We start from the raw sequence: 21,531 nt of genomic DNA on the forward strand, positions 1-21,531 counted from the left end.
TCATGATTAGGCCCCGAGTTGGAGCATTATTGGCAGCAACATTCACTTTTATGCAGTCAAAAAAAACTCATTAGGCCAAAAATCCCAAAAACTGTTCAAATATACTCTTTTTTTCCCACCCATTTTAAACAAGTCAATCTTTTAAGGCCCTGTCCACACGGGAACATTCCTGAGATTTTTTATTTTTTTTTTGGCGGGTTGAAAAAAAGTTAGACAGGAACGAGTCAGGGTTAGGGTTAGGGCGAAAACAATGTAATACACAAGCACACCTACGTGTGGCGGCGTGAACAAACTCGCAGGTGGAACCACGCGACACACCAAACCATAGAGAAGAAAGAACGCATGCGCATAAGTATACGACAACAAAATATGAGGACAATGTCGACTGGGTTGAGTCATATCCGCCGAAATATTTAGATATTATGTTGGTTTGGCATCAAAGGTCACTTATGGTCACGTGACGCCGACGAGTTGGCGATGAGTCGGCGACGTCATCGTTTTCGTATTGCATGTGTACACGGCAACGACAAGCTCTCAGATTTTCCCACTCTGGAAGCCGTTTCAGGTCACCCAGAACGCCATGCCCGTGTGGATGAGAGGCTGAAACAATCAAATATTTTGCCGTTTTGACCTGCAAACGTTTCCGTGTGGATAGCCCCTAAAACTGCACCAGCCTGAAACATGCATATTAATTATAAATATTATATATGTAGTTATATATGTAGTTAAACTATTTAAAGGCAAGTGTGTTTCCATAGTAAATACTGTAGTGAACATGTGAAATTTTGCTGCATGCTTTGAATGGGTAAAAGTAGCTCCATCTGGTGGACAAATATGAACATTACAATTAGAAAGTCAGTAGCCCAAATTAAAATGTTAACGTAATGAATTGTATAAATGTCTTCAATGGACATACATCATTCTAAAATGTTGTTAAAATTAATATCCTATGACAAATTTGACTGATATTCATTCTACACAGCTCAAAAAATAACAGAATGGCATAAATGTGAGAAAATGAAAGCAAGATTTTTTTTTGTAGAATTCTTCGAGCTGCTGAGCCGGGCACAGAGCACCCGAGCCAACGACCAACGCGGGCTACTCACAAAAGAAGACCTGGTGCTTCCCGATTTCCTCCGCCTGGTACCCCTGCCGACGTCCACCCCGACCAGAGGCCCCGGCCCCCGCTCAGAGAGCCTGGACTCCCACCTTGGCTCCAACGGACACTCTGCGCCGAAGCGGTGTTTGATGCCCCCTGTGGGGCGCCACTTGCCGTTCGGCTTCCACCTGTCCCCCATCCAGCGGCCGCCCATCCAGGACGCCCGGCCCAGCCTCCATACTGTGGAGGAGGACGCCCATGCCGACTTGACCCTCGTGGGGGAGGGCGACATTAACAGCCCTAACAGCACCTTGCTGCCTCCGTCACCATCTCCCATGCCATCCCTGGAGGGGAGCCTGCCTGAGGCTAATTTCACTCCGCCGCCACCGCCTTGCCCCCAGTCACAAGAGTCTACTTCAGGTATTTCTTCGTAATACACCACCCCTCTTTCCATCATCATCCCTTGTGCACTTTAATGACAGTCCTCTCAGCATGCCAGTTGATTCATGTGATTTGTTTATTAAAATGACCATCATCTTGCATATAGAATCATTTGTGATTGGTTGGTTGATTTGTTGGCAGAAATCATTGTAGAAACTAAACATTCAACAAAAGGTTTGCGCATTTGGGTTTGGTAGATGATTTTTTTTTTGTTGTAACGTGAAATTGTATGCCGTCCCACAGCAGTGTGTGGTGACACACTTTGGCAAGAAGCAATGGGCCTCATTCACGAAACGTTCTTACGCACAAATCTGTTCTTAAAGCCTTCTTACGAAGATTTTTGGCATTCATGAAACGTGTTCTTAACTCACAGTTCTTAGATCTAAGAACAAATTCTACGAACGCTCAGGAGGACTCTTACGCACAAGCAAAGCTTGCACTTTCAATGCGCAATCGCCCTCATGATGGATTTTGCAACCTGATCCCAAAAAATGTAGTGCAAATAAAATATCCCAACAATTATTTATCATCAAAACAACTAAAATATACTCCATCGATAAATATATATTCAAATCCCAATTCATCAAAAAAAAAAAAAGTAGCTGGCTGGACGTGCGCTGCGCAGAGAGAGAATGTAAAGGGACCATTAGATTTATTTGCTGAAAGCCACCAATATTTGATGTCCTGCTTCAGGCTTCCCTCTCTTGCAGGTGTTCAGGATCATCAGAATAACATCTCAATGAAACGTGGTGTGCCTATTGCGCACGTAGCACCCCCAGATAACGACATGCGCCCCCAGCCACGTCTTGAGCCAGAGCACGGGGCTGCTGTATTAATTAGACAGCGTCTAATCAAATGTAACCACAGAAAAAATACATTGTCACACACAAACTATGCATTTTGACTTTATTTTTCCATCATGATTGTGTAAATATTTTCTAGAGTTTCCGAAATGGTTTGGTTTTTGATTGATGGCCCACCTCCCGTTTCCTCCAGATCCCTCCGGTGCAGTCCAATCTTTTTTTTTAGTCTATTTTAAGTCAAAACACTTCTTTTTAACCTCTGCGGTGGTCCGTTTCTCCGTGGAAACGGCATTTATGTTTCCTGCAATGGTGCTCCATGCCGACTCTTTTTGGATGGCCTGATGACCGGTGGATACACGTGAAAATAAGGTGGTGTTGTGTTCGCTCACTCCTTGGAAAAGCACCTCTATTTCTGTACAATTGAAGTTTTTCTTTCGTTTGTTGTCCAGCTGCTTCTCAGTCTTGCCCTTGCGCGTTGCCATCTCCGCCTCCAGCTGCCCGTTGCGCACGGCACATTTTTTACCTTGTATGGGAAATAATAGGCGGTGACCTATGCAAATTAGGGCTCACATGCACGGGCATCGCAGTTGGCATTCATCAACCTAAGAACACCGGTGCGAACGATTATCCCTACTTAAGAACGTGTCGTGAATGCGGCGCAGTTTCCAACCCGCGCCTTCTTAAGTACACTTCTTAAGAAGACTTTTAAGAAGATGTTCGTGAATGAGGCCCAATGTTACGAATGAATACACAGTCATCCCTCGTTTATTGAGGTTAATTGGTGTCAGACCGACTGCGTTAAGTGAATTTCCGCGAAGTAAGATTCAATATTAATAAATGGAATATTTTGGTAGTTATTTTCATAGGCGCAGGAAACCCTGTTTCCGATCTTCTAAATACATTTTTTAACTTTATTAGAGCCCCCTAGCCAAGAAATAACACCCCTATAGTCACGTTTACCTCTCCCATTACCCAATATAGGAGATATAATCAGAGAAAATAAGACATATTAGACATATATAAGATAACATAGAATCCCATGTTAGCATTTACTAGTTTTTTTTCTGGACAGCATACTTCCTGTGGTGGCTATTGTCTCATCATCTATTGTAATGGCGGCTTTAGATGGCTCTACACGCGCATTACCCAATGTAGTAGACATAATAAGAGTAAAAGAGCCATTTAAGACACAAATAAAACTCGTGTTCGTGTATGTCACAGTGAATGTGTTCCCTAGGGGACCTTAGTGGTGGGCGGACAGATTTAGCTTGTCGTGGGTTATTGCCCCAACAGTAGCCCGTGTTATTATTATTATTATTGTGTTGTTATTATTATTGTGCCTGTTGTGAGATCATTTAAATCTGGTGCTTGTCTCACCAAACAAATACTAACACCTAGTGGCCAATGTACAATACTACATGTACAATTACAATGCTGTATTTTACTTAATTCAGCCATTTTTATGCTTGAAAATTCCTAATTTAGGCCAAAAATAAGTACAGTTTGCTTAAATATACGTTTTATTTTAACAATAATAGGCCGCATTCAACCACAAAACAGCCATCATTTAGTGAAAAATGCGAGAGTGAGGGCGCAATGTTCAAACCACAATGTAGGGAGAGACGGGTGCACAACAAAAGGTTGGGGAAAGTGTGTTTAATTATCTCTTGTAACAACAGTACATTTGACAAAACACTGCTGTGGGACACCATTAGAGTGTTCTTTAGCAAGAAGCATTGTTACAAATAAACATAAAATGAAGTCACACACACACACCCCGCTGCAGGATGCCATTCCACCACTACTTGGCAAGAATGAGCATTTTCACAAATAAACAACAACAAACAATGTGTAGTGACAGAAGACAATTGGCATTGTTACAAAGAAACATACAACAAAAAGTTCACAAATTTAAATTTGGTAGATTCATTTTCTGTTGTAACAGTAAATTTGACGCCGTCCCACAGCAGTGCATGGTCACCAGCCCTGTCACAAACACACTGCTGTGGTATGGCATTCCACCACTTGGCAAGAGTTGGCATTGTTACAAATAAATGTACAACAGAAAGTTCTGTAAAATGCTTATAGTAGATGAAGTCTCTGTTGTGACAGTAAACTTGACACCACACAGTGCTGTGGGATGGCGTTACACTCCCCCTGGGCAAGAAGTATTATTAGAAATATTTCAATTTTGAAAGTTGCTAAATTTGGCACCGTTGACAGCAGTGCATGGTCATCAGCCTAGTCACAAAGACACTGCTGTGGGACAGCATTCCACTGCTCCTTGGCAAGAATTAGCATTGTTACCAACAAACCCAAGTGATGGGCACTGTGTGCATAATTTCTCCATAATAACTTAGCTTCTTGCCAGTTTATTTTATACCATTTCACAAATTGGTTTGTCATACACACACAGACACACACACACACACACACACACATACTGCTGTGGGACGGCATTCCACTGCTTCTTATCCACAAAAAGTTGGCAAATATCAGTTTGGTAGTTCATTTCTTAGTTATAACAGTGCTTCTTGCCAGTAAATCCCACAGCCTGGTCACACACACCACTGTGGGACGGCCTTTCGCTCTACCAAACACAAAATGTTGCAACTTTTTAAAATATTTCTCTCTTTTGTCAGCGACTGTGTTGGATTGAATAAGCGAGTTGGAGATTTGGTGGATATAAGGATGTGGTAAATTAGCGATGTTGCTATGCACCATGTTACTTAGTGGATATATAATAAACGTTCCTATTGGATACGATGCTCGTTTGTCTTTTTGCAGTCCCCCCATCCGCCTCTGCATGTCTTCTTTTTTTTGCAGTGTAGCTTTTCCTCCCACGTCTTTGTGTCGCTGCATGCACTTCTTTAATGCTCTGCTGTGAACAGTAATAAGGTGGTTTGTGGTGCAGCTGCTGCTGGTTTTTGGGGTGGTTTTTTGCGGGGGTTTGTTGGTGCTTTTGCGATAAGGTGCTGACATGTTGTGGATGCGTTTGGCTTGCTGTGTAGTGAGAAGTAATGGGAGGAATGTGGTTTTTGGTGGCATGCCGTGTGTTTTTCTATGGTTGAGGTGTTTTTTTTTTTCTTTGCTGATAGTTATTAATTTATTTGCTTATTAGAAAATTTGCAGAGATGCTGCTGCTGGGCACAAACAAAGAAAAATGTGTTTAAAGTTATTGTGATATATGATATCATGATAAAATCATATTTATATTTATTTATGATTTTTTACGAGTAGCTTTCATGAAGATATGAAAAAATATTATTAAAAAAACGCTTTGTCTAACACCTGACCTCTAGTAAACAACAATAATTAGAATAAAATAAATAATTATAATTGTACAAAGGGGTATTTTTAATAACATTTTAATAGATGTATTATTACGTGTAAGAACAATATTCATATTAATTTTAATGCTATTAAGCGCATATATACAGTATGTACACATACATATGTGTATATGTATTTTAAGACATATTGTAATATAATATATAATTATACAAGTATTAATATTTATTTGGCCAAAAAAATAGAAAATTTTATAGCGGCGTTACCGCTACATCCGGTACTTTGTGTAGTTCAGCAAATCCAAATATTTATTTACACAAAATATGTTACTGAAAGACATTGTCATACAGTATGTATTATTTCAATACTTTCGAACACCTTACTTTTACATTGAACACTACCTGCAGTAAAGGAAAATACTTTTTACCAGATTTTTTTTTAAAACTGTATGGTAATACAGTATATATTATTTTAAATATGTGAGGAAAAATATATGCCTCATCTCTAATAAATACTTGACCTCTAAGTGTTCTGTTATAAATGTTTTTATTATTATTATTATTTATTATTATAAGGATATTGTAATACTGTATATATTTTAATAACTTATTTGTGCGACTTGTAGTTGATTTGTATGACTTAAAAATAGATCTAAAAATATATATATTTCAAAATGATTACCCGATTTTTTACTGTAATAAATGCTTTACCTTAAATAAACACTTCGTATCGTATTGCTAGGGAGGGATTAGCACCAAACAACATTAATATAAATCGACTCATCTTATTGCTTATTTTGTTTAAATGACATGCACCCAAAGTCTCCTCTTTTCTGTGTTGCGAAGCACCGCTGGTCACCATGGCAACCATATTTTTAGCTGCGAGTTGACGGAGCTCTAGATAGAAAGTATCACCACGCATTTTTGTCCTTCAGCACAATAATCACAATCATAATTCATTTTAATTGAGTAGGTTCATACAAGTGCTGTACGTTCAAGGCTATTCAAGCCGTAAGGCTGCATTAATTGCTGCGCCCACTAGAGGGAGACAGAGCACAAACTAACGCTAGTGAAAAGCTAGCCTATTGTTATCAAAATAAGTACATTGGAATGACAAATTTAATAATACATAATTGAATCAAGTGAACAAAAATACAGATTATGATTTTTGTTACTAATGTTGAATAATTAAAAAAGCAGTGTCTTTAAATATACATAAAGTTTTTTAGGCTTTATAGAAAATTGAAAAATACATAACAATATAAAAGTGCCCCCGCCCCCACGTTTTTTGACTCCCAGTATTCGGACGTATTTATCGTCTGTACAGTAAGTTATTCAGTCAAGTATATCGCAAAAAAAAAAAAACAATGATTAAGACTACACTTGATATCGCAATTTCGCACAAACTGTTTTACATGGAAACGTTGCATACTACCATATCGCAATTTCATGCAAAGCGTTCTGCATGGAACTCGGCGCACTGCAACTGTATGTCACATGTACGGTAAGTTATTTGATAAAATGAAGCGCCAAAAAAACTATGATTAAGGTTACACTAGACATCGCAACTTGGAAATAAATGACTACTTTTCAGAAAGTGTTGATTGCTTGTTTTGAAAATGTTTTTTGTTGTTTCTCACCACATGTCAGTGTCTCAACGAATGCAGGCAGGCAAACACCGGCTGCCGTCTTCCTTCCTCGCGTTCATCCACTCACCTGAGACCAGTAACCTGAGTCAGAACTCAGCCGTGATGCATTCATTCAGTCTTATAGAAAGTTGGATGCAGCGTTCCCTCTTTTATCGCGGGGGATAGGTTCCCAAAATGGCCGTGAAGTGAAAACCGCGAAGTAGCCAACTATATTTTTGTATAATTATTATATATATATTTTAAGGCTGTAAAACCCCTCACCATGCACTTTATACACTTTTCTCAGACAGGTATTAACATGTTATCACATTTCTCTCTTCTTTAAGCACTCAAAGTTAAAATTTCGTTAGAATTTTAATGATCAACTTGCAAGATTGGACTCAAGAAAGTGATTCACTCCCCTGATTGTGGCTTGTCATGGCGCCGTCACGCCGTAGCAGTTTTGCATCCTTGTTAAAACATATTCCTCCTCCTCGTCCTCCATGAACCAAAGATTCAGTTACACTACTCCAGGCGCCCTACAGCCGCGTAACTTCTGCCTTCATTCAGCATGTATGATCATACAACAGCATACAGGCAGTCCTGCACAAAGGAGATTGATTGACAATGGTCTACAGCCAATGACAATGCAGAACACAATGGGCGGGTTCTCCCTGAGCCAATCAGGACTGCTGTGGCTCTATATTTACTGAGACAAACTGGACACGACTGGACAGTCTTCAACTCTCACAACACCCTCTACTGGTAGCAGTATGAAATACAATAACAGACACATGCAACAGAGCACCGATACATCACCACAAAGACGCAGAACACAATGCGCGCTCATATGCTGTTTAAAAAAGTGCAAAATTGCACTTAAAAAATTCAACAAAAGAGCGAATCTGCGAAAGGTGAACCGTGATGTAGCAAGGGAATACACTAGGTCCCCAACTTACGAACGTCCAACATGCGAACTTTCAGAGATACGAACACAATTTTTTCATGTATTTTGCCTTTTAGTACTGTTACTCCATTATTTATACTGCTACATGCTTGACCAGTAGAGGGCAGTGTGACACTGGTAATGGGACCAACAGGTACAGGAAGCCGCTGGGTAGATAAAGCTAAATGGAAAGCTACATTGTAGCTGTATGATACAACCCAGACAGAGCGTGTGATTAAAGTTTATGAAGAGTTAATAGGCCTGCTTAATTCTACACCACCCACAGAACACTACCTGTTTTAGAAGGGTCTAGCGACTACGACCATTTGTCCTTTTTTCAATATCTCCTCCTCCACCACTACCACCAACGACGTATGCTTGACCACTCCTCTTCAAAGGTAAATAACATTTATCATTACGTATTATTATATCATTTTTATTATTGTTTTTTCATTAATTATCCTCCTTTAATATTACTACTGCATCCAAACTCATATTTACATACATACACATATACTGTATATGTATATACGTACATGTAGTACCTGTATCATTGGTAATATTACCTTTTCCCCTACTTAAGAACAATTCTACTTAAGAACGGTCGTCTGGAACCAATTGTGTTTGTTGGTTGGAGACTTAATGTACTGTATTTTTAACACTTTTCAAAAATGTGCATTTTCCACACGGGTTTTAAAAATACTGTATATTTCAGCAGTGAGAAGGGAGTAAAGTGAACACGGAGGCTGAAGAGCCGCGGGTTGTCAAATGGATAGTTGGGATTTTTTGACACGAAGTTGTATAACACCCCCATCAGCACTGTAGTGCATCAACAGTGACTTACCACCCACGTCTTCCTCTGAGCCGAGTTCTAGTCAGATTTCGGTGATGATGATGGTGGGGCCACAAGTAAAGAGTTTGGCTTCTCAAAACAACATGCGTTCAAAGGAGTAATACATTTGCATCTCAAAAAAAACCTCACAACCACTCAGCGGTTTTTAAAAACCTGAATATTACCCCCAGGGTTACTCCTTTTCTGACCTGAAAATTGGGTCATGTATGCGCCTCTTGGGATATCCCGATCGAAAGGAACATGCACATGTTCTATTCCAAAGGAATCTTGTGTCTTTGGCAGGAAACTACTTGTAAACATGACGACACGCAAAACCCCACACTTTTGGAGCGAGGGGAAAAACAAGCCACCTCGTTAGTGTGGTGAAAAACAGGAACATTATGTCTTTTATTGGCGGTAGAAAGTACCACAATAGCGAAATCTATCAGAAGGTGAGCAAGCAGTTACCTGAAGCAGGGTTTGTACGAACGCATGTTCAAAACTGTCCGGCGGGCTCTGGGGACATAGCATGGATGTAGATGGCACAGCTCCGGCTCCATTTCCTGTTTCTTCACGTTCTCGCCTTCCGTTAATGAAGAACGTGAGACAGAATAGTGTCAGGTACTGGTGGTGGGTCAGTACCGGCACCAACACGCAAACAAAGGCGTTCATTGTCAGTTGTGCTGGTGTTGTTGTTGTTGTTGTACAGGAAGAAGAAGCAGAAATGACGCACTTGCGCAATGACGTTTAGCGTGCGTCGAAACGTTGTCCGTGCAGAGGTTTTTTTTCAGGCTTGTAAACGGTTTATTCCGAATGTTTCAGAAACCTGAATATTGACCTTAACACGAATAGTGACTGCATGTAAACGTAGTCACCGTGAAGCAGGTGATGGTACAGTTGACAGCTGGCGGTAGCGAGGAGTCACAGAAGTACTTTCACATGGCTGGCATCGCTTTGTTTACGGTACTTTGCGGCCTGCTGCGCAAACAAGGCACCCTACACCAGCTGCCGTAAACATCCGCTGATTATTCCCAATCCTGATCATTAAAAAAAAAATGGCAAAAATCATCTCGAATTGGGACACATTTCTGTTTCAATCCAAACAGCGCCACGGATTGCGTTGGAACATGGAAATACTAACTGGACGATGCTGCGTATGCATCAGGGCAAGCGTTATAACACATCTGTTCATCAATATGGTGATCTGACAGGTACATTGTCTTTAAAATCTGCCCAGCGACCAACATCGATGCCTTTTGAATGGCCCGTACGTAATGAAACCAACACCCACAAGTATAACTTCATAAAAAAAATGTTGCACACTTCTTATGACACAAACCAAGAAGCTCCGTTGCTATAAAAGCAGGGGTGTCCAAAGTGCAGCCCAGGGGCCATTTGCGGCCCATTGCTGTTTTTTTTTTTGGTCCATTGCCCATTGTAGAAATAAAATTGACCTAAAACCAGTGTATGTTTTTTATTCTTTTTGGAAAATAACAACTGTAGAACAGTGCAACGAGTGGAACCTTGGTTAGTGTCATTAATTCGTTCCAGAAGATCCAACTCTAACCAAAATGGACGCTAACTGAAAGATTTGTTCCCATAAGAAATAATGTACACTACCCCAACTTACACAATTGGTTCCAGACGACCGTTCTTATGTGGAATCGTTCTTATGTAGGGGAAAAGGTAATATTACCAATGATACAGGTACTACATGTACGTGTATATGTGTATGTATGTAAATATGAGTTTGGATGCAGTAGTAATATTAAACCAGGATAATGAATGAAAAAAACAATAATAAAAATGATATAATAATACGTAATGATAAATGTTATTTACCTTTGAAGAGGAGTGGTCGAGCATACGTCGTTGTGGTGAAGTTGGAGGAGGAGTTATTGGAAAAAAAGGACAAATCGTCGTCATCGTTAGACTCTTCTAAAAGAGGTAGTGTTCTGTGGGTGGTGTAGAATTAAGCAGGCCTATTAACTCTTCATAAACTTTAATCACACGCTCTGTCCGGGTTGTATAATTTAGCTTTCCATTTAGCTTTATCTCCCCAGCTTCTAACTCTTCCTCTGTTGGTCCCATTAGCAGTGTCACAGTGTCCTCTACTGGTCAAGCATGTACAGTAGCAGTATAAATACCGATTGAGCGACTAGAAGGCAAAATAAAATAAAATATAGACCAGTCGGCTTGTGTTCGTACCTGCGAATGTTCGTTAGTCGGGTGTTCGTAAGTTGGGGACCTAGTGTAATTCCAATTAATCCGTTAACACGTGTTAAACGTTAACACAAAACAGGATTCTATAGTTTGACAATTATAGTTTGACATGCAGAAAACAATTGGACATGCATATAAATACATATAAATGATGAATGAAAGGGATAAATGAACATTTAAAGTTACTTTTCCCTTCACTGAAGACGTGATTCTTGACGTGACTGTCCCCAAAGACACGATGTGGCAGCGAGATCAACCACCACCACGTGTCTTCAATTCAGTAGTGTTTCTCACCTCAGTACCGTGACCCAAAATGGAGCCAAGGAAAGTTCCAAGTGCCAGCATTTTGATAAAGAAGGTGAGAAACGCTACTGAATTCAAGAAATAACACATGTCAAACCAGGAGGATGGCGTCTCGCTGCCACATCATGTCTTTGGGAACAGTCACGTCTTCAGTGAAGGTAAAAGTAACCTGAAATGCTCATTTATCTCTTTCATTCATCATTTTTATGTATTTAAAATTGTTTTATGCATGTAAAACTATCATTATAAAACTTTTATTAAAAAATTACATTTTATTAGATTTTCTTTTTTATTTTTAGCCCTTTCATTCTTCATTTGTATGCATTTACAATTGTTTTCTGCATGTAAAACTAAAGTTGTAAAACTATAAAAACGTGGTTTGTGTTCACATTTTTGAGAGTCAACCGCTGATGACATCATAGACGGGCGACGTAACCGCTTGCCATTTTGTTTATCTAGCAAATAGGACGCTCACAACGTTTTCTGATTGAAAAAATATACAGATGGACTCCCAGAGTGTATTAACACAACAAGACGCGCGCCATATTGTACGCTAACCGAGGTTCCACTCTACTCAAAAACGGTCTCGAAGGTTAGCAGGTCTGCAAATGTTATGATTCTAAATCAAGGTTGAGCACGTAGCGATAAACTGCACCCTATGACATGTCAACACAAGAAGCTCCCGGGACTCAAACGCGCACACAATGATGTGAATCACATGTAAACACAGCTGACTATGGGGGGGGGATGTGGACAGAAGACGTGTGCTGGAATTGCGCAACAACCCGGCTCGCTATGTCAAACCAGTCCTGCCTTATTTGGTCGTCCAAACCACAACAGGAAGTGATTTAACGATACGAGTATGTAGCGCAGCACTTATGAGCGAGTGAATGTTGTCACTCCTACGCTTACAGTGCCTCACAAAAGTCAGGACACCCCTCAAATTTATGCGACTGGCAACAAAAGTGAGTACAATTGTGCGCATACACCACACGCCGCACACGGCATCAAATTGCTCTGCACTCTGCATCCTCAGAAGGAAGCCTGCAAACACTCATTGACTCTTATTTTGAAACCTTCGCAAGTATCACTTCTTCTTCTGATGTGCGTGTGTGTGTGTGTTGCATTCGGTAATGTTGTTCTCTCAGCCGCTTTCTGTGATCTGTCGGTGCAGAAGTCATTGCCCGACGTGAGTATTCTAACCAGTGAAGCATTAATGGCGTCTCCTAAGTGTATGTGATGTTTTATTCATCTTCTGATATCGTTATCGTCACAATCACGGCTGCGTACATTCAGTAAATAGCATCTGACTGCTAAATAAGTCCGCTATTATCATGCTGATTTAAGACCACAGTTTATTTGACACTTCTAGTATAATTGGTGCCATTGTCTAGATCGGGGTGTCCACAGTGCGGCCCAGGGGCCATTAGCAGCCCATGGCTGTTTTTTCATTGGCCCTAAAAATATAATTGAAGAAAACTAAACAAAAAAAAAAAAGAGCAGCAAAAATGGAAAAATCAGCTGTGACTTTACAAGATCAAGGTTGAAAATATGAAGACGAAAAAAGTGAAGAAAGTTGTAATTGTGCGAGGTTAACATTGTGAGGAAAAATAACGTCATTTTAGTTGCAAGCTTGTGACTGAGCTAGAGTCCTAGCTCAGTCACAATCATTCACAAGATCCACACAAACTGTCAGTTGTTCCACATAAAAAAGCCGTCTTCTTTTGAGCTTGCTATTTCCTGGTCAAACATGTAACTTTAAGAGCATTTGCACCAAAACATTACCACAAAGTAGGCTGGGAACAGGACGTGCTCCCAGCGACGCTACAATAAAAAAAAAAACATATGCTAGCATGCATGCGGCAGCGGGAGCAAAACTGAGTTCGGTTGTACTTAATTGAAGTATTTTATCAGTTATCAGTTATTATTAAGCCTCTAGCTTCCTTTTAGTAAGTAAAAACCTTGGCTATGATTGCACTACATTGTCATGTAGACCTACAAAGTACACTTGGAAGAACAAGAGGTGAATAAATGTATTGCAACTGATATGGACATGCAAAATTGTGAATTGTACTATGTGATGTGCTACTGTTTGACTCATGCATGTTCAGGATTTTATCAACTTTTATCAGCAGTCCGCAGTGCCCTCTACTGGTCAACATTATTATTTTTTTCCCCCTTTTTTTCCCTCTACTGGTCAACATTCAAACTGGATGCCAACCTGTCTATAGAGGCCACCTGTCTATAGCGGCCACTTTTGCAGACTCCCTCTAGTGGCCGCTATAGACAAGTTTGACTGTATACATATATATATATATGATCTTGAATATCTTTCCTGATAATAAGTGGGTGATGTATTAGTAACAAAATGATGCCACATCATTTGATAGAAATGAAAATGATCACCCTATAGAGGGGGGAAATCAAAGACACCCCAAAAATGAAAGTGAAAAAATTATGCAGCACACTGGTCCATTTTGCTAAAATGTCATTGTAGCAACTCAAAATGATTCTCAGTAGTTTGTGTGGCCCCCACGTGCTTGTATGCATGCCTGACAACGTCGGGGCATGCTCCTAATGAGACTACGGATGGTGTCCTGGGGGATCTCCTCCCAGATCTGGACCAGGGCATCACTGCGGTACCTGGACGCATGGAGGAGATTCCAGGAGACAGGTAGTTACTCCAGGAGAGCTGGACAGGGCCGTAGAAGGTCCTTCAACCATCAGCAGGATCGGTATCTGCTCTTTTGTGCAAGGAGGAACAGGATGAGCACTGCCAGAGCCCTACAAAATGACCTCCAGCAGGCCACTGGTGTGAATGTTTCTGACCAAACAATCAGAAACAGGCTCCATGAGGGCGGCCTGAGGGCCCGACGTCCTGTAGTGGGCCCTGTGCTCACTGCCCAGCACCGTAGAGCTCCATTGGCATTTGCCATAGACCACCAGAATTGGCAACTACACCACTGGTGCCCTGTGCTCTTCCCTGATGAGAGCAAGTTCAACCTGAGCACATGCGACAGACGTGAAAGGGTCTGGAGATGCCGTGGAGAACGTTATGCTGCCTGCAACATCATCCAACATGACCGGTTTGGTGGTGGGTCAGTGATGGTCTGGGGAGGCATATCCCTGGAAGGACATACAGACCCCTACAGGTTAGATAACGGCACCCTGACTGCTATTAGGTATCGGGATGAAATCCTTGGACCCATTGTCAGAACCTACGCTGGTGCAGTGGGACCTGGGTTCCTCCTGGTCCACGACAATGCCCGACCTCATGTGGCTAGTGTATGCAGGTAGTTCCTGGAGGATGAAGGAATTGATCAGGAAAGGAAATCAGGAAAGATATTCAAGATCAGTTTTCCCCCAGTTTAGATCTGATATGTTTTTGAAGTGTTCCTCTATTTTTTTGAGCAGTATATACATACAGTACACAGTATATATGTATGTATATATATGTATATATATATATATATATATATATATATATATGTGTGTGTGTGTATATATGTATATATATTGGGAGCTGGTTATTTTAAAAGTAGTTATCAGGCTGAAAAAGTGTGGGCACCCCTGGTCTATAGATTCAATTATTTGTTAAAATGTAACGGAAAAAAAGTACATTTTATGCAAACCGCTCCACATGGAAATTGCTGCTTAGCTACATCAATTAAACATAAAGTTATTTAGTAAAATGTCACGAAAAAATGATTACAGCTCTACAGATATGACAATTTAACTCAAAAGATTCTTCAACTTCAACTGTATATATCTAAATTGCTTTTTTTTTTCCTCGTTAGAATCCGACTTTTTTCGCTTAATGTTTTGGCTTCATTCTCATGAAATCACAGCTGTTTTTTCCATTTCTACAGTTTTTTTTTTCATGTCAAGCTATTTCAACATTCTTAATAATGTTCTTATTCTTAATAACATTCTTCATAATATTACCCCATAATACTTAGACTTTATTTCCATAACTCCACGCTTTTTCCCCCAATTTTTGGTGGTTTTTTTTTTTATTTTCCAAATATTCCAACTTTCTTCTCAAATAATGTTTGTATTTTTTCATTTTAATATTATGTCTTTATTCCCATAATAATATAACTTTTTGCCCACCCTAAACTTGATTTTGTTTTGTTTCTTTTTCATAATATGACAACTTAAAAAAAATGTAATATTTCAACTCTACTGTAATCGACTAAAACAACATATTTTTCTCTCATAATATTACAAGTTTATTCTTGGACCATTTACTTTTTTCCTGATTAAAATATGACTTTTTTTTGTTTTATAGTTTCACTTTATTCCCGTGAAATAACAGCTGTTTTATTCTACCTCTGCTGTTGCTTTTTTAATCTATTTCCAGTTTCTTTTTTGTAAATTGTCTTCTCATAATATTATGCCCTTATTCTCATAATATTTTGACTTTATTTCCATAACATTGTAACTTTTCCCCCCAATCTAATTTTCCAAAAATTACATTTTTTTTCTGTCGCCTAATGTTCCGACTTTTAAAAGTGTTTTCGTTTTTTTTTTTATATTTAAGCTTTATACTACTAAAATGATGTAATTTTTTATGATAATATTACTATGTTATTGTCATAAATGTACAACTTTTTCTCGTTAGATTACAACTTTTTTGTCTTAATATTTTGACTTTATTGCTGTAAAATTACTGCAATTTTTTTCAATTTTTTGCTGTTGTTGGATTTTATTTAAGTTTTTTTTTTTTAAGAATGTGCCGCGGGCCAATAAAAAAACAGCCAGCGGCCACGAAAGGCCCCCAGACCGCACTTTGAACATCCCTGGGCTAGGCTCTCGTAATCAAAATCTACACTGTGTGTTTTATAGTACCACAAACTAATAGTATTTATTGTTTTTTGTGTGTTTTTCAGAGGCTACCAAAGCTCTTCCGGAGGACGTGAGGGACGTGGAGGGCGTACAACTGGAGGACTTGGAGGGAGCGTCCCAGACGGAGGACTCTGAGCTCAGCCTGAGCTTTCAGGGTTACGTTGCTGAGCTGCGTCAGGTTCAGAGCAAAATGAGGAACACCCACATTCCACACGGGGGACAACAAGATGACGACACAGACTGCAAGACGGACATTTTTAAGGCCACCGTCGTCTAAACGGGACCAAAAAATAAACCCTCCTTTGACTCTACTGCTGCACTTTTAAACACCCTCCCTCTAATAAATGACTCATGGATATTGTAGATGTGATATTTTTCATGTTGTTTTTATGTAATAGAAATTGAGCAACGTTACAAGAAAAATAGGCTTTTTTCCCATGAATTAGTTGATAAAGTTAGACACCTGATTAGGTACAACCACTGATCTGAGTAAGTCCGTTTCGTTATTGTGGTCGTGTTTCTAATATGCTGCCTCTCTCCTGTAGCAAAAAAAAAGTAAATATTAGAAGCAGCTCAAGAGTATGTATGATGAACTCAAGCCACAATAATAAAAACATGAAGATCCTGTTTTTAACAGCTATTTCTTGTCCATCTGTAATGTAGTTTTTCATTTTTTTACTTGCATTTTTGTTAATATTTGATTTTTAAATATGACTTTTGCGATTTAATTTAGTTTTTATTTAATTTTTATTATTGTTAATTTGTCTTTCATTAACAGCTTTAATTTGTTCATATTGTAATTTTTTTTTATTATTTTTGTAAATTCAATTATTTTAATTTTGTAATTTGATTACATTTTTTATCATTCCTTTTTGTTAATTTAGTTTTGTATCATTTCATTCTGTTTTATTTTTGATGATTTTGTTTAATTAAACATTTTTGTTTTTATTGTTAATTTTTGTTCATCTTTATAGCCACAAAAAATGTATTACATTTTTTGGTTTATTTAATTATTGTGTTTATTTTATTATTATTTGTGTAAATATTCTTTTTAGTGAGATTTTATTTAGTTTTTTTCAGATAATTTAGTTTTATTTTCTTTGCTTGTTTATTTTATAATTATTTTGTTCCATTATTAATTTTGTTTTATATTAAATTTTTTCTATTATTGTTCATTTCAGTTAATTCTTATTATTATTTTATTACTTCCTGGTTTGTTTTATAGTTTTTACAATTATTTTATTTGAATTTAGCAATGTTGTCAAAGCGTATATAAAATATTCCCTTTAAGAGAGCTGTATCACATGGCTGTTTTTGTTTTTTTTAATTGAAAAAAAGTTTTTCCTGTGTTGGAAAATTCCGGATGATGGTACGGTTGTTGTACTTTTTGCTTCTGTGGTTGAAGTTGTTGATTAAAAAAACAAAAACTTAAATGGCTTTAAGTTCTTTTTTGTGTCTAAAATGAGCCAAATTCTTGCGGTTAATTGTAAATATTAGTCACATGAACATTTCTTAATGGTAATAATTCGTCCATCCATCCATTTTCCTCAGCATATCCGGGTCCGGGTCATGGGAGCAGAAGTCTCAGTAAGGAAGTCCAGACTTCCCGGTCTCCGGCCACTTCTTCCAGTTCCACCAGGGGGACACCAAGGAGTTCCCAGGTCAGGTGTGAGACATAATCCCTCCAGCGTGTCTGAGGTCTGCCCCGGGGCCTCCTCCCCACTGGGCATGCCTGGAGCACCTCACCAGGGAGGCATAAAAAAGATGCATGCGGACTAGATGCCCGAGCCACCTCAACTGGCTCCTCTCGACGTGAAGGAGCAGCGGCTCTACTCTGAGCTCCTCACCCCATCTCTTAAACCTAGGTCACAACCAGTCTTACGGGCTCCTATGGGTGGTCTACACGCAAAAACATGCAAGAAACGCGTGTGACGTGCTGATTTTCCGCAGAGGTTCTCTGTCATGTCAAACAAACTCTACTGTACGGGCGCTTACGTTTTTTTTCAGGTTGCAAGACAAACTTACGCACTTGGCGTGTCTCTGTGTGCCCAGCATGTGTCTTTCGTACATTTTGCTGGTGTCAGGTTTGGGCTAAATCAAAATTTTTTCAAACATTGCACTTGTGGATTCATTCGTGCGCCGCACATACGTAGTTAGTGCAGCCAAAGCATGTTCAGATATTTCGTATGTCCTCCACGCATGTCGCATTACTCCTTCGTGGTCACTACAATTCCGTTCTCCACAAACACACAAAAAAGCAGCAATTTGGGGAACGCCAAAAATCACCCGGCCAAAAGAATCGTACTTCGGGTTGTGACCTAGGTCGACTTCCTTCCTTCCGAACCTCATGACAGTGAGGGTGGCAAACATAGATCGACCTGTGTGTGAGCTTTGCCACAGTGACAGCATTACTGCACAGTGACACCGATCTGCCTGTTGACCTCACGCTCCAGCCTTCCCTCACTCGTGAACAAGACCTTGAGATACTTGAACTCCTCCACCAGGGGCAAGACCTCACTCCCAACACAAAGGCTGCAATCCACCCTTTTCTGACTGAAAACCATGGCCTCGGATTTGGGGGTGCTGAGTCTCATCCCAGAAGCGTCACACTCAGATGCAAACCGTCCCAGGAAACGCTTAAGGTGACAGCCCAATGAGGCCAGCAGGACCACATCCTCTGCAAATAGAGAGACAAGATCGTAAGGCCTCCAAACTGGACCTCCTCAATGCCTTGGCTCGGCCTAGAAAGTCTGTCCAAACAAATTAAGAGCAGAATCTGTAACAAAGGGCAGTCTTTGTTCACATTCACCAGGAATAAGATGGACTTACTGCTGGCAATGCGAACCAGGCTCCTGCCTCGGTTGTACAAGGACTGAATGGCACGTAGTAGTGCGACACAAACTCCATACTCCCGGAGTACCTCCACAGAACACCATGGGGGACACTGTCAAAGCCTTTTCAAGTCTACAAAGCATATGTGGACTGGTCCCAAGCACCCTCCAGTACCCTTGCAAGGGTGCAGAGCTGGTCCAGTGTTCTGCGACTGAAAACCACATTGCACCTCCTGTAGCTGACGTTGGACTAATGGTCGTACCCTTCTCTCCAGCACTGTAAAATCGGCTTTCCCAGGTAGGGTGAGGAGTGTGATCCCCTTGATTTTGGAACACACTCTCCAGTCAGCCTTCTTGAAAAGGAGGACCACCACCCCGGTCTACCAATCCAGAGGTACTGTTCCCAACTTCCACGCGATGTTGAAAAGACGTGTCAACCAAGACAGTCCCACAGCCTTGAGGAATTCAGGGTGAAACTCATCCATCCCCGGAGCTTTGCCACCGACGAGTTTTTTGACAACCTCAAATACCTCGGACACGGTGATTTCTTCAGACTCTGCTTCCTCTACAAAAGGTTTGTCATTGGGATTGAGAAGGACCTCAAAGTATTCCTTCCACTGCCTGACTATACCTTCAGTCGAGGTCTGCAGGCCTCCGTCCCCGCTGTAAACACTGTGGATCAGGCGCTGCTTTCCCCTTCTGAGCCGCATATGCCGATCCAAACATGCTGAACGGGTGACATGTCCAGTGGGAACGCTGGCCATGTCAGAACTGGGATTATCATGCCGGAACATGAGATGATGGTCGTGGATGAAAGGGCCTCAGGATCTCGTTATAGTGTGTACAGATGCCATCAGTGTTTGTTGTCCATAACATACAACCCCAGCACCGCCATGGGCCACACCATCCACAACATTGCCATCTTCCCTGTACACTAAAAACTGGGATTCATCCGTGAAGAGATCACCTCTCTAAAGTGCCAGACGCCATCGAATGTGAGCATTTGCCCACTCAATGAACTTCATTCAGGTCGAGACCCCGATGAGGATGACGAGCATGCAGATGAGCTTGCTTTGCTTGATGATCTGAAACATGTACGTGTGACAAACATGCAGAAAATGAGGGCAAACACTTTTTCACAGCCCTGTAGATGTCACTGACATATAATCCAGCAATTAAACATCATTCACTCAAAGTGATCTACCACAATCTACCACAATGGTGGTTTCTTTCTACGCCTCTCAGGAGCACCACAACCACAAGAACCACAGCAGATGTCATTTAAACACATCTTTAAACATTACTGCAGAAAGTTATATTGTCCGTCAGCCCTAGCGCTTCTGCAAAGACAAGCTTCTCAGCTAAAAGCATGTAGCTTTGTCTCCTTCTACACACAAAGCCATTTAATGGCCACAATCGCCCCCTGGCGATGTGTGAACATTATTGCTGTTAACTGTCATAATTAGTAACATTTTGCATTTCCTCCACCTGGCCGCTCAAAGTGGATTGTTCAATCCAGTTTCCCCACCTTCACCATCTGGACCAACGTTCTTCCAGCTGGTGGAAATTAGAGGTTAGATGACGACACCGCAGGGACTTTGTGCAGACACAGATTGTCCGTCCAACACTGCACACAAAGCAAGGACACTCTAGAGCACATGTGTCAAACTCGTGCCCTGGAGGGCCGAGACGCTGCAGGTTTTCTCTCCAACCAGTTTCTTCAGCAGGTGATTTAATTGATGAGCTCCTTCCTCAAACTGAAGGTGTTGATCATTAAAATCACCTGCTTTAGTGACCGGCTGGAAAGAAAACCTGCAGTGTCTCGGCCCTCCATGGCACCAGTTTGACACCCCTGCTCTAAAGACTACTACACTCTAAAACTACAAAAAGTGCAGAAAAAAGGCTAAAAAAACATAATGGCCAAGGTGTTGTCCATTCCAAGAGTACAAGATGCAGCAGCCTGCCCACAAATGGGACACCGTGACCTCACCTTGGAGCCAGGCCTGTGGGAGGGGCCTGTAATGAAGGGGTGCGCTGCCATGTGGTTTGGCTGGCAGACGTTTTGCAAAAATGTTTCAATAATTTTCATGAAAAAAATAAATTAAACCACAAATATTTTTACTTTGTGTGTTTTTGGACTACTTTTTTATTTAAGATTAGGATTCATCTTTATTGGCATTACACATGCACAAGTACACAGTCATGAAAATTGACATTCCGCCATATACTGTATATTTGATTATATTATATTCAACATATATCACATATTCTATATTTTACTCAAATC

General features: G+C 40.4%; 1 protein-coding gene and 1 long non-coding RNA gene across 5 annotated transcripts in view; one reads left to right on the plus strand and one right to left on the minus strand.

Moving 5' to 3' along the window:
- LOC129168556 (regulator of G-protein signaling 12-like) overlaps positions 1 to 17,839 on the plus strand; it is a 70,146-nt gene extending 52,307 nt beyond the window's left edge. For 3 of the 4 annotated variants that reach the window (XM_054754002.1, XM_054754004.1, XM_054754003.1), the window contains 2 exons: positions 1,043 to 1,519; positions 16,458 to 17,839. In XM_054754002.1, coding sequence (XP_054609977.1) covers positions 1,043 to 1,519; positions 16,458 to 16,690 — 710 coding nt within the window. In that variant the 3' untranslated portion in view covers positions 16,691 to 17,839. Of the gene's footprint in view, positions 1 to 1,042; positions 1,520 to 16,457 lie in introns of those variants that run through there. The other variant, XM_054754005.1, reaches the window with a different exon arrangement.
- LOC129168562 (uncharacterized) overlaps positions 1 to 21,531 on the minus strand; it is a 96,655-nt gene that overhangs the window by 5,538 nt on the left and 69,586 nt on the right. The window lies entirely within an intron of this gene.

This window comes from Dunckerocampus dactyliophorus, chromosome 15 (assembly GCF_027744805.1).
Source record: "Dunckerocampus dactyliophorus isolate RoL2022-P2 chromosome 15, RoL_Ddac_1.1, whole genome shotgun sequence".
NCBI lineage: Eukaryota > Metazoa > Chordata > Actinopteri > Syngnathiformes > Syngnathidae > Dunckerocampus > Dunckerocampus dactyliophorus.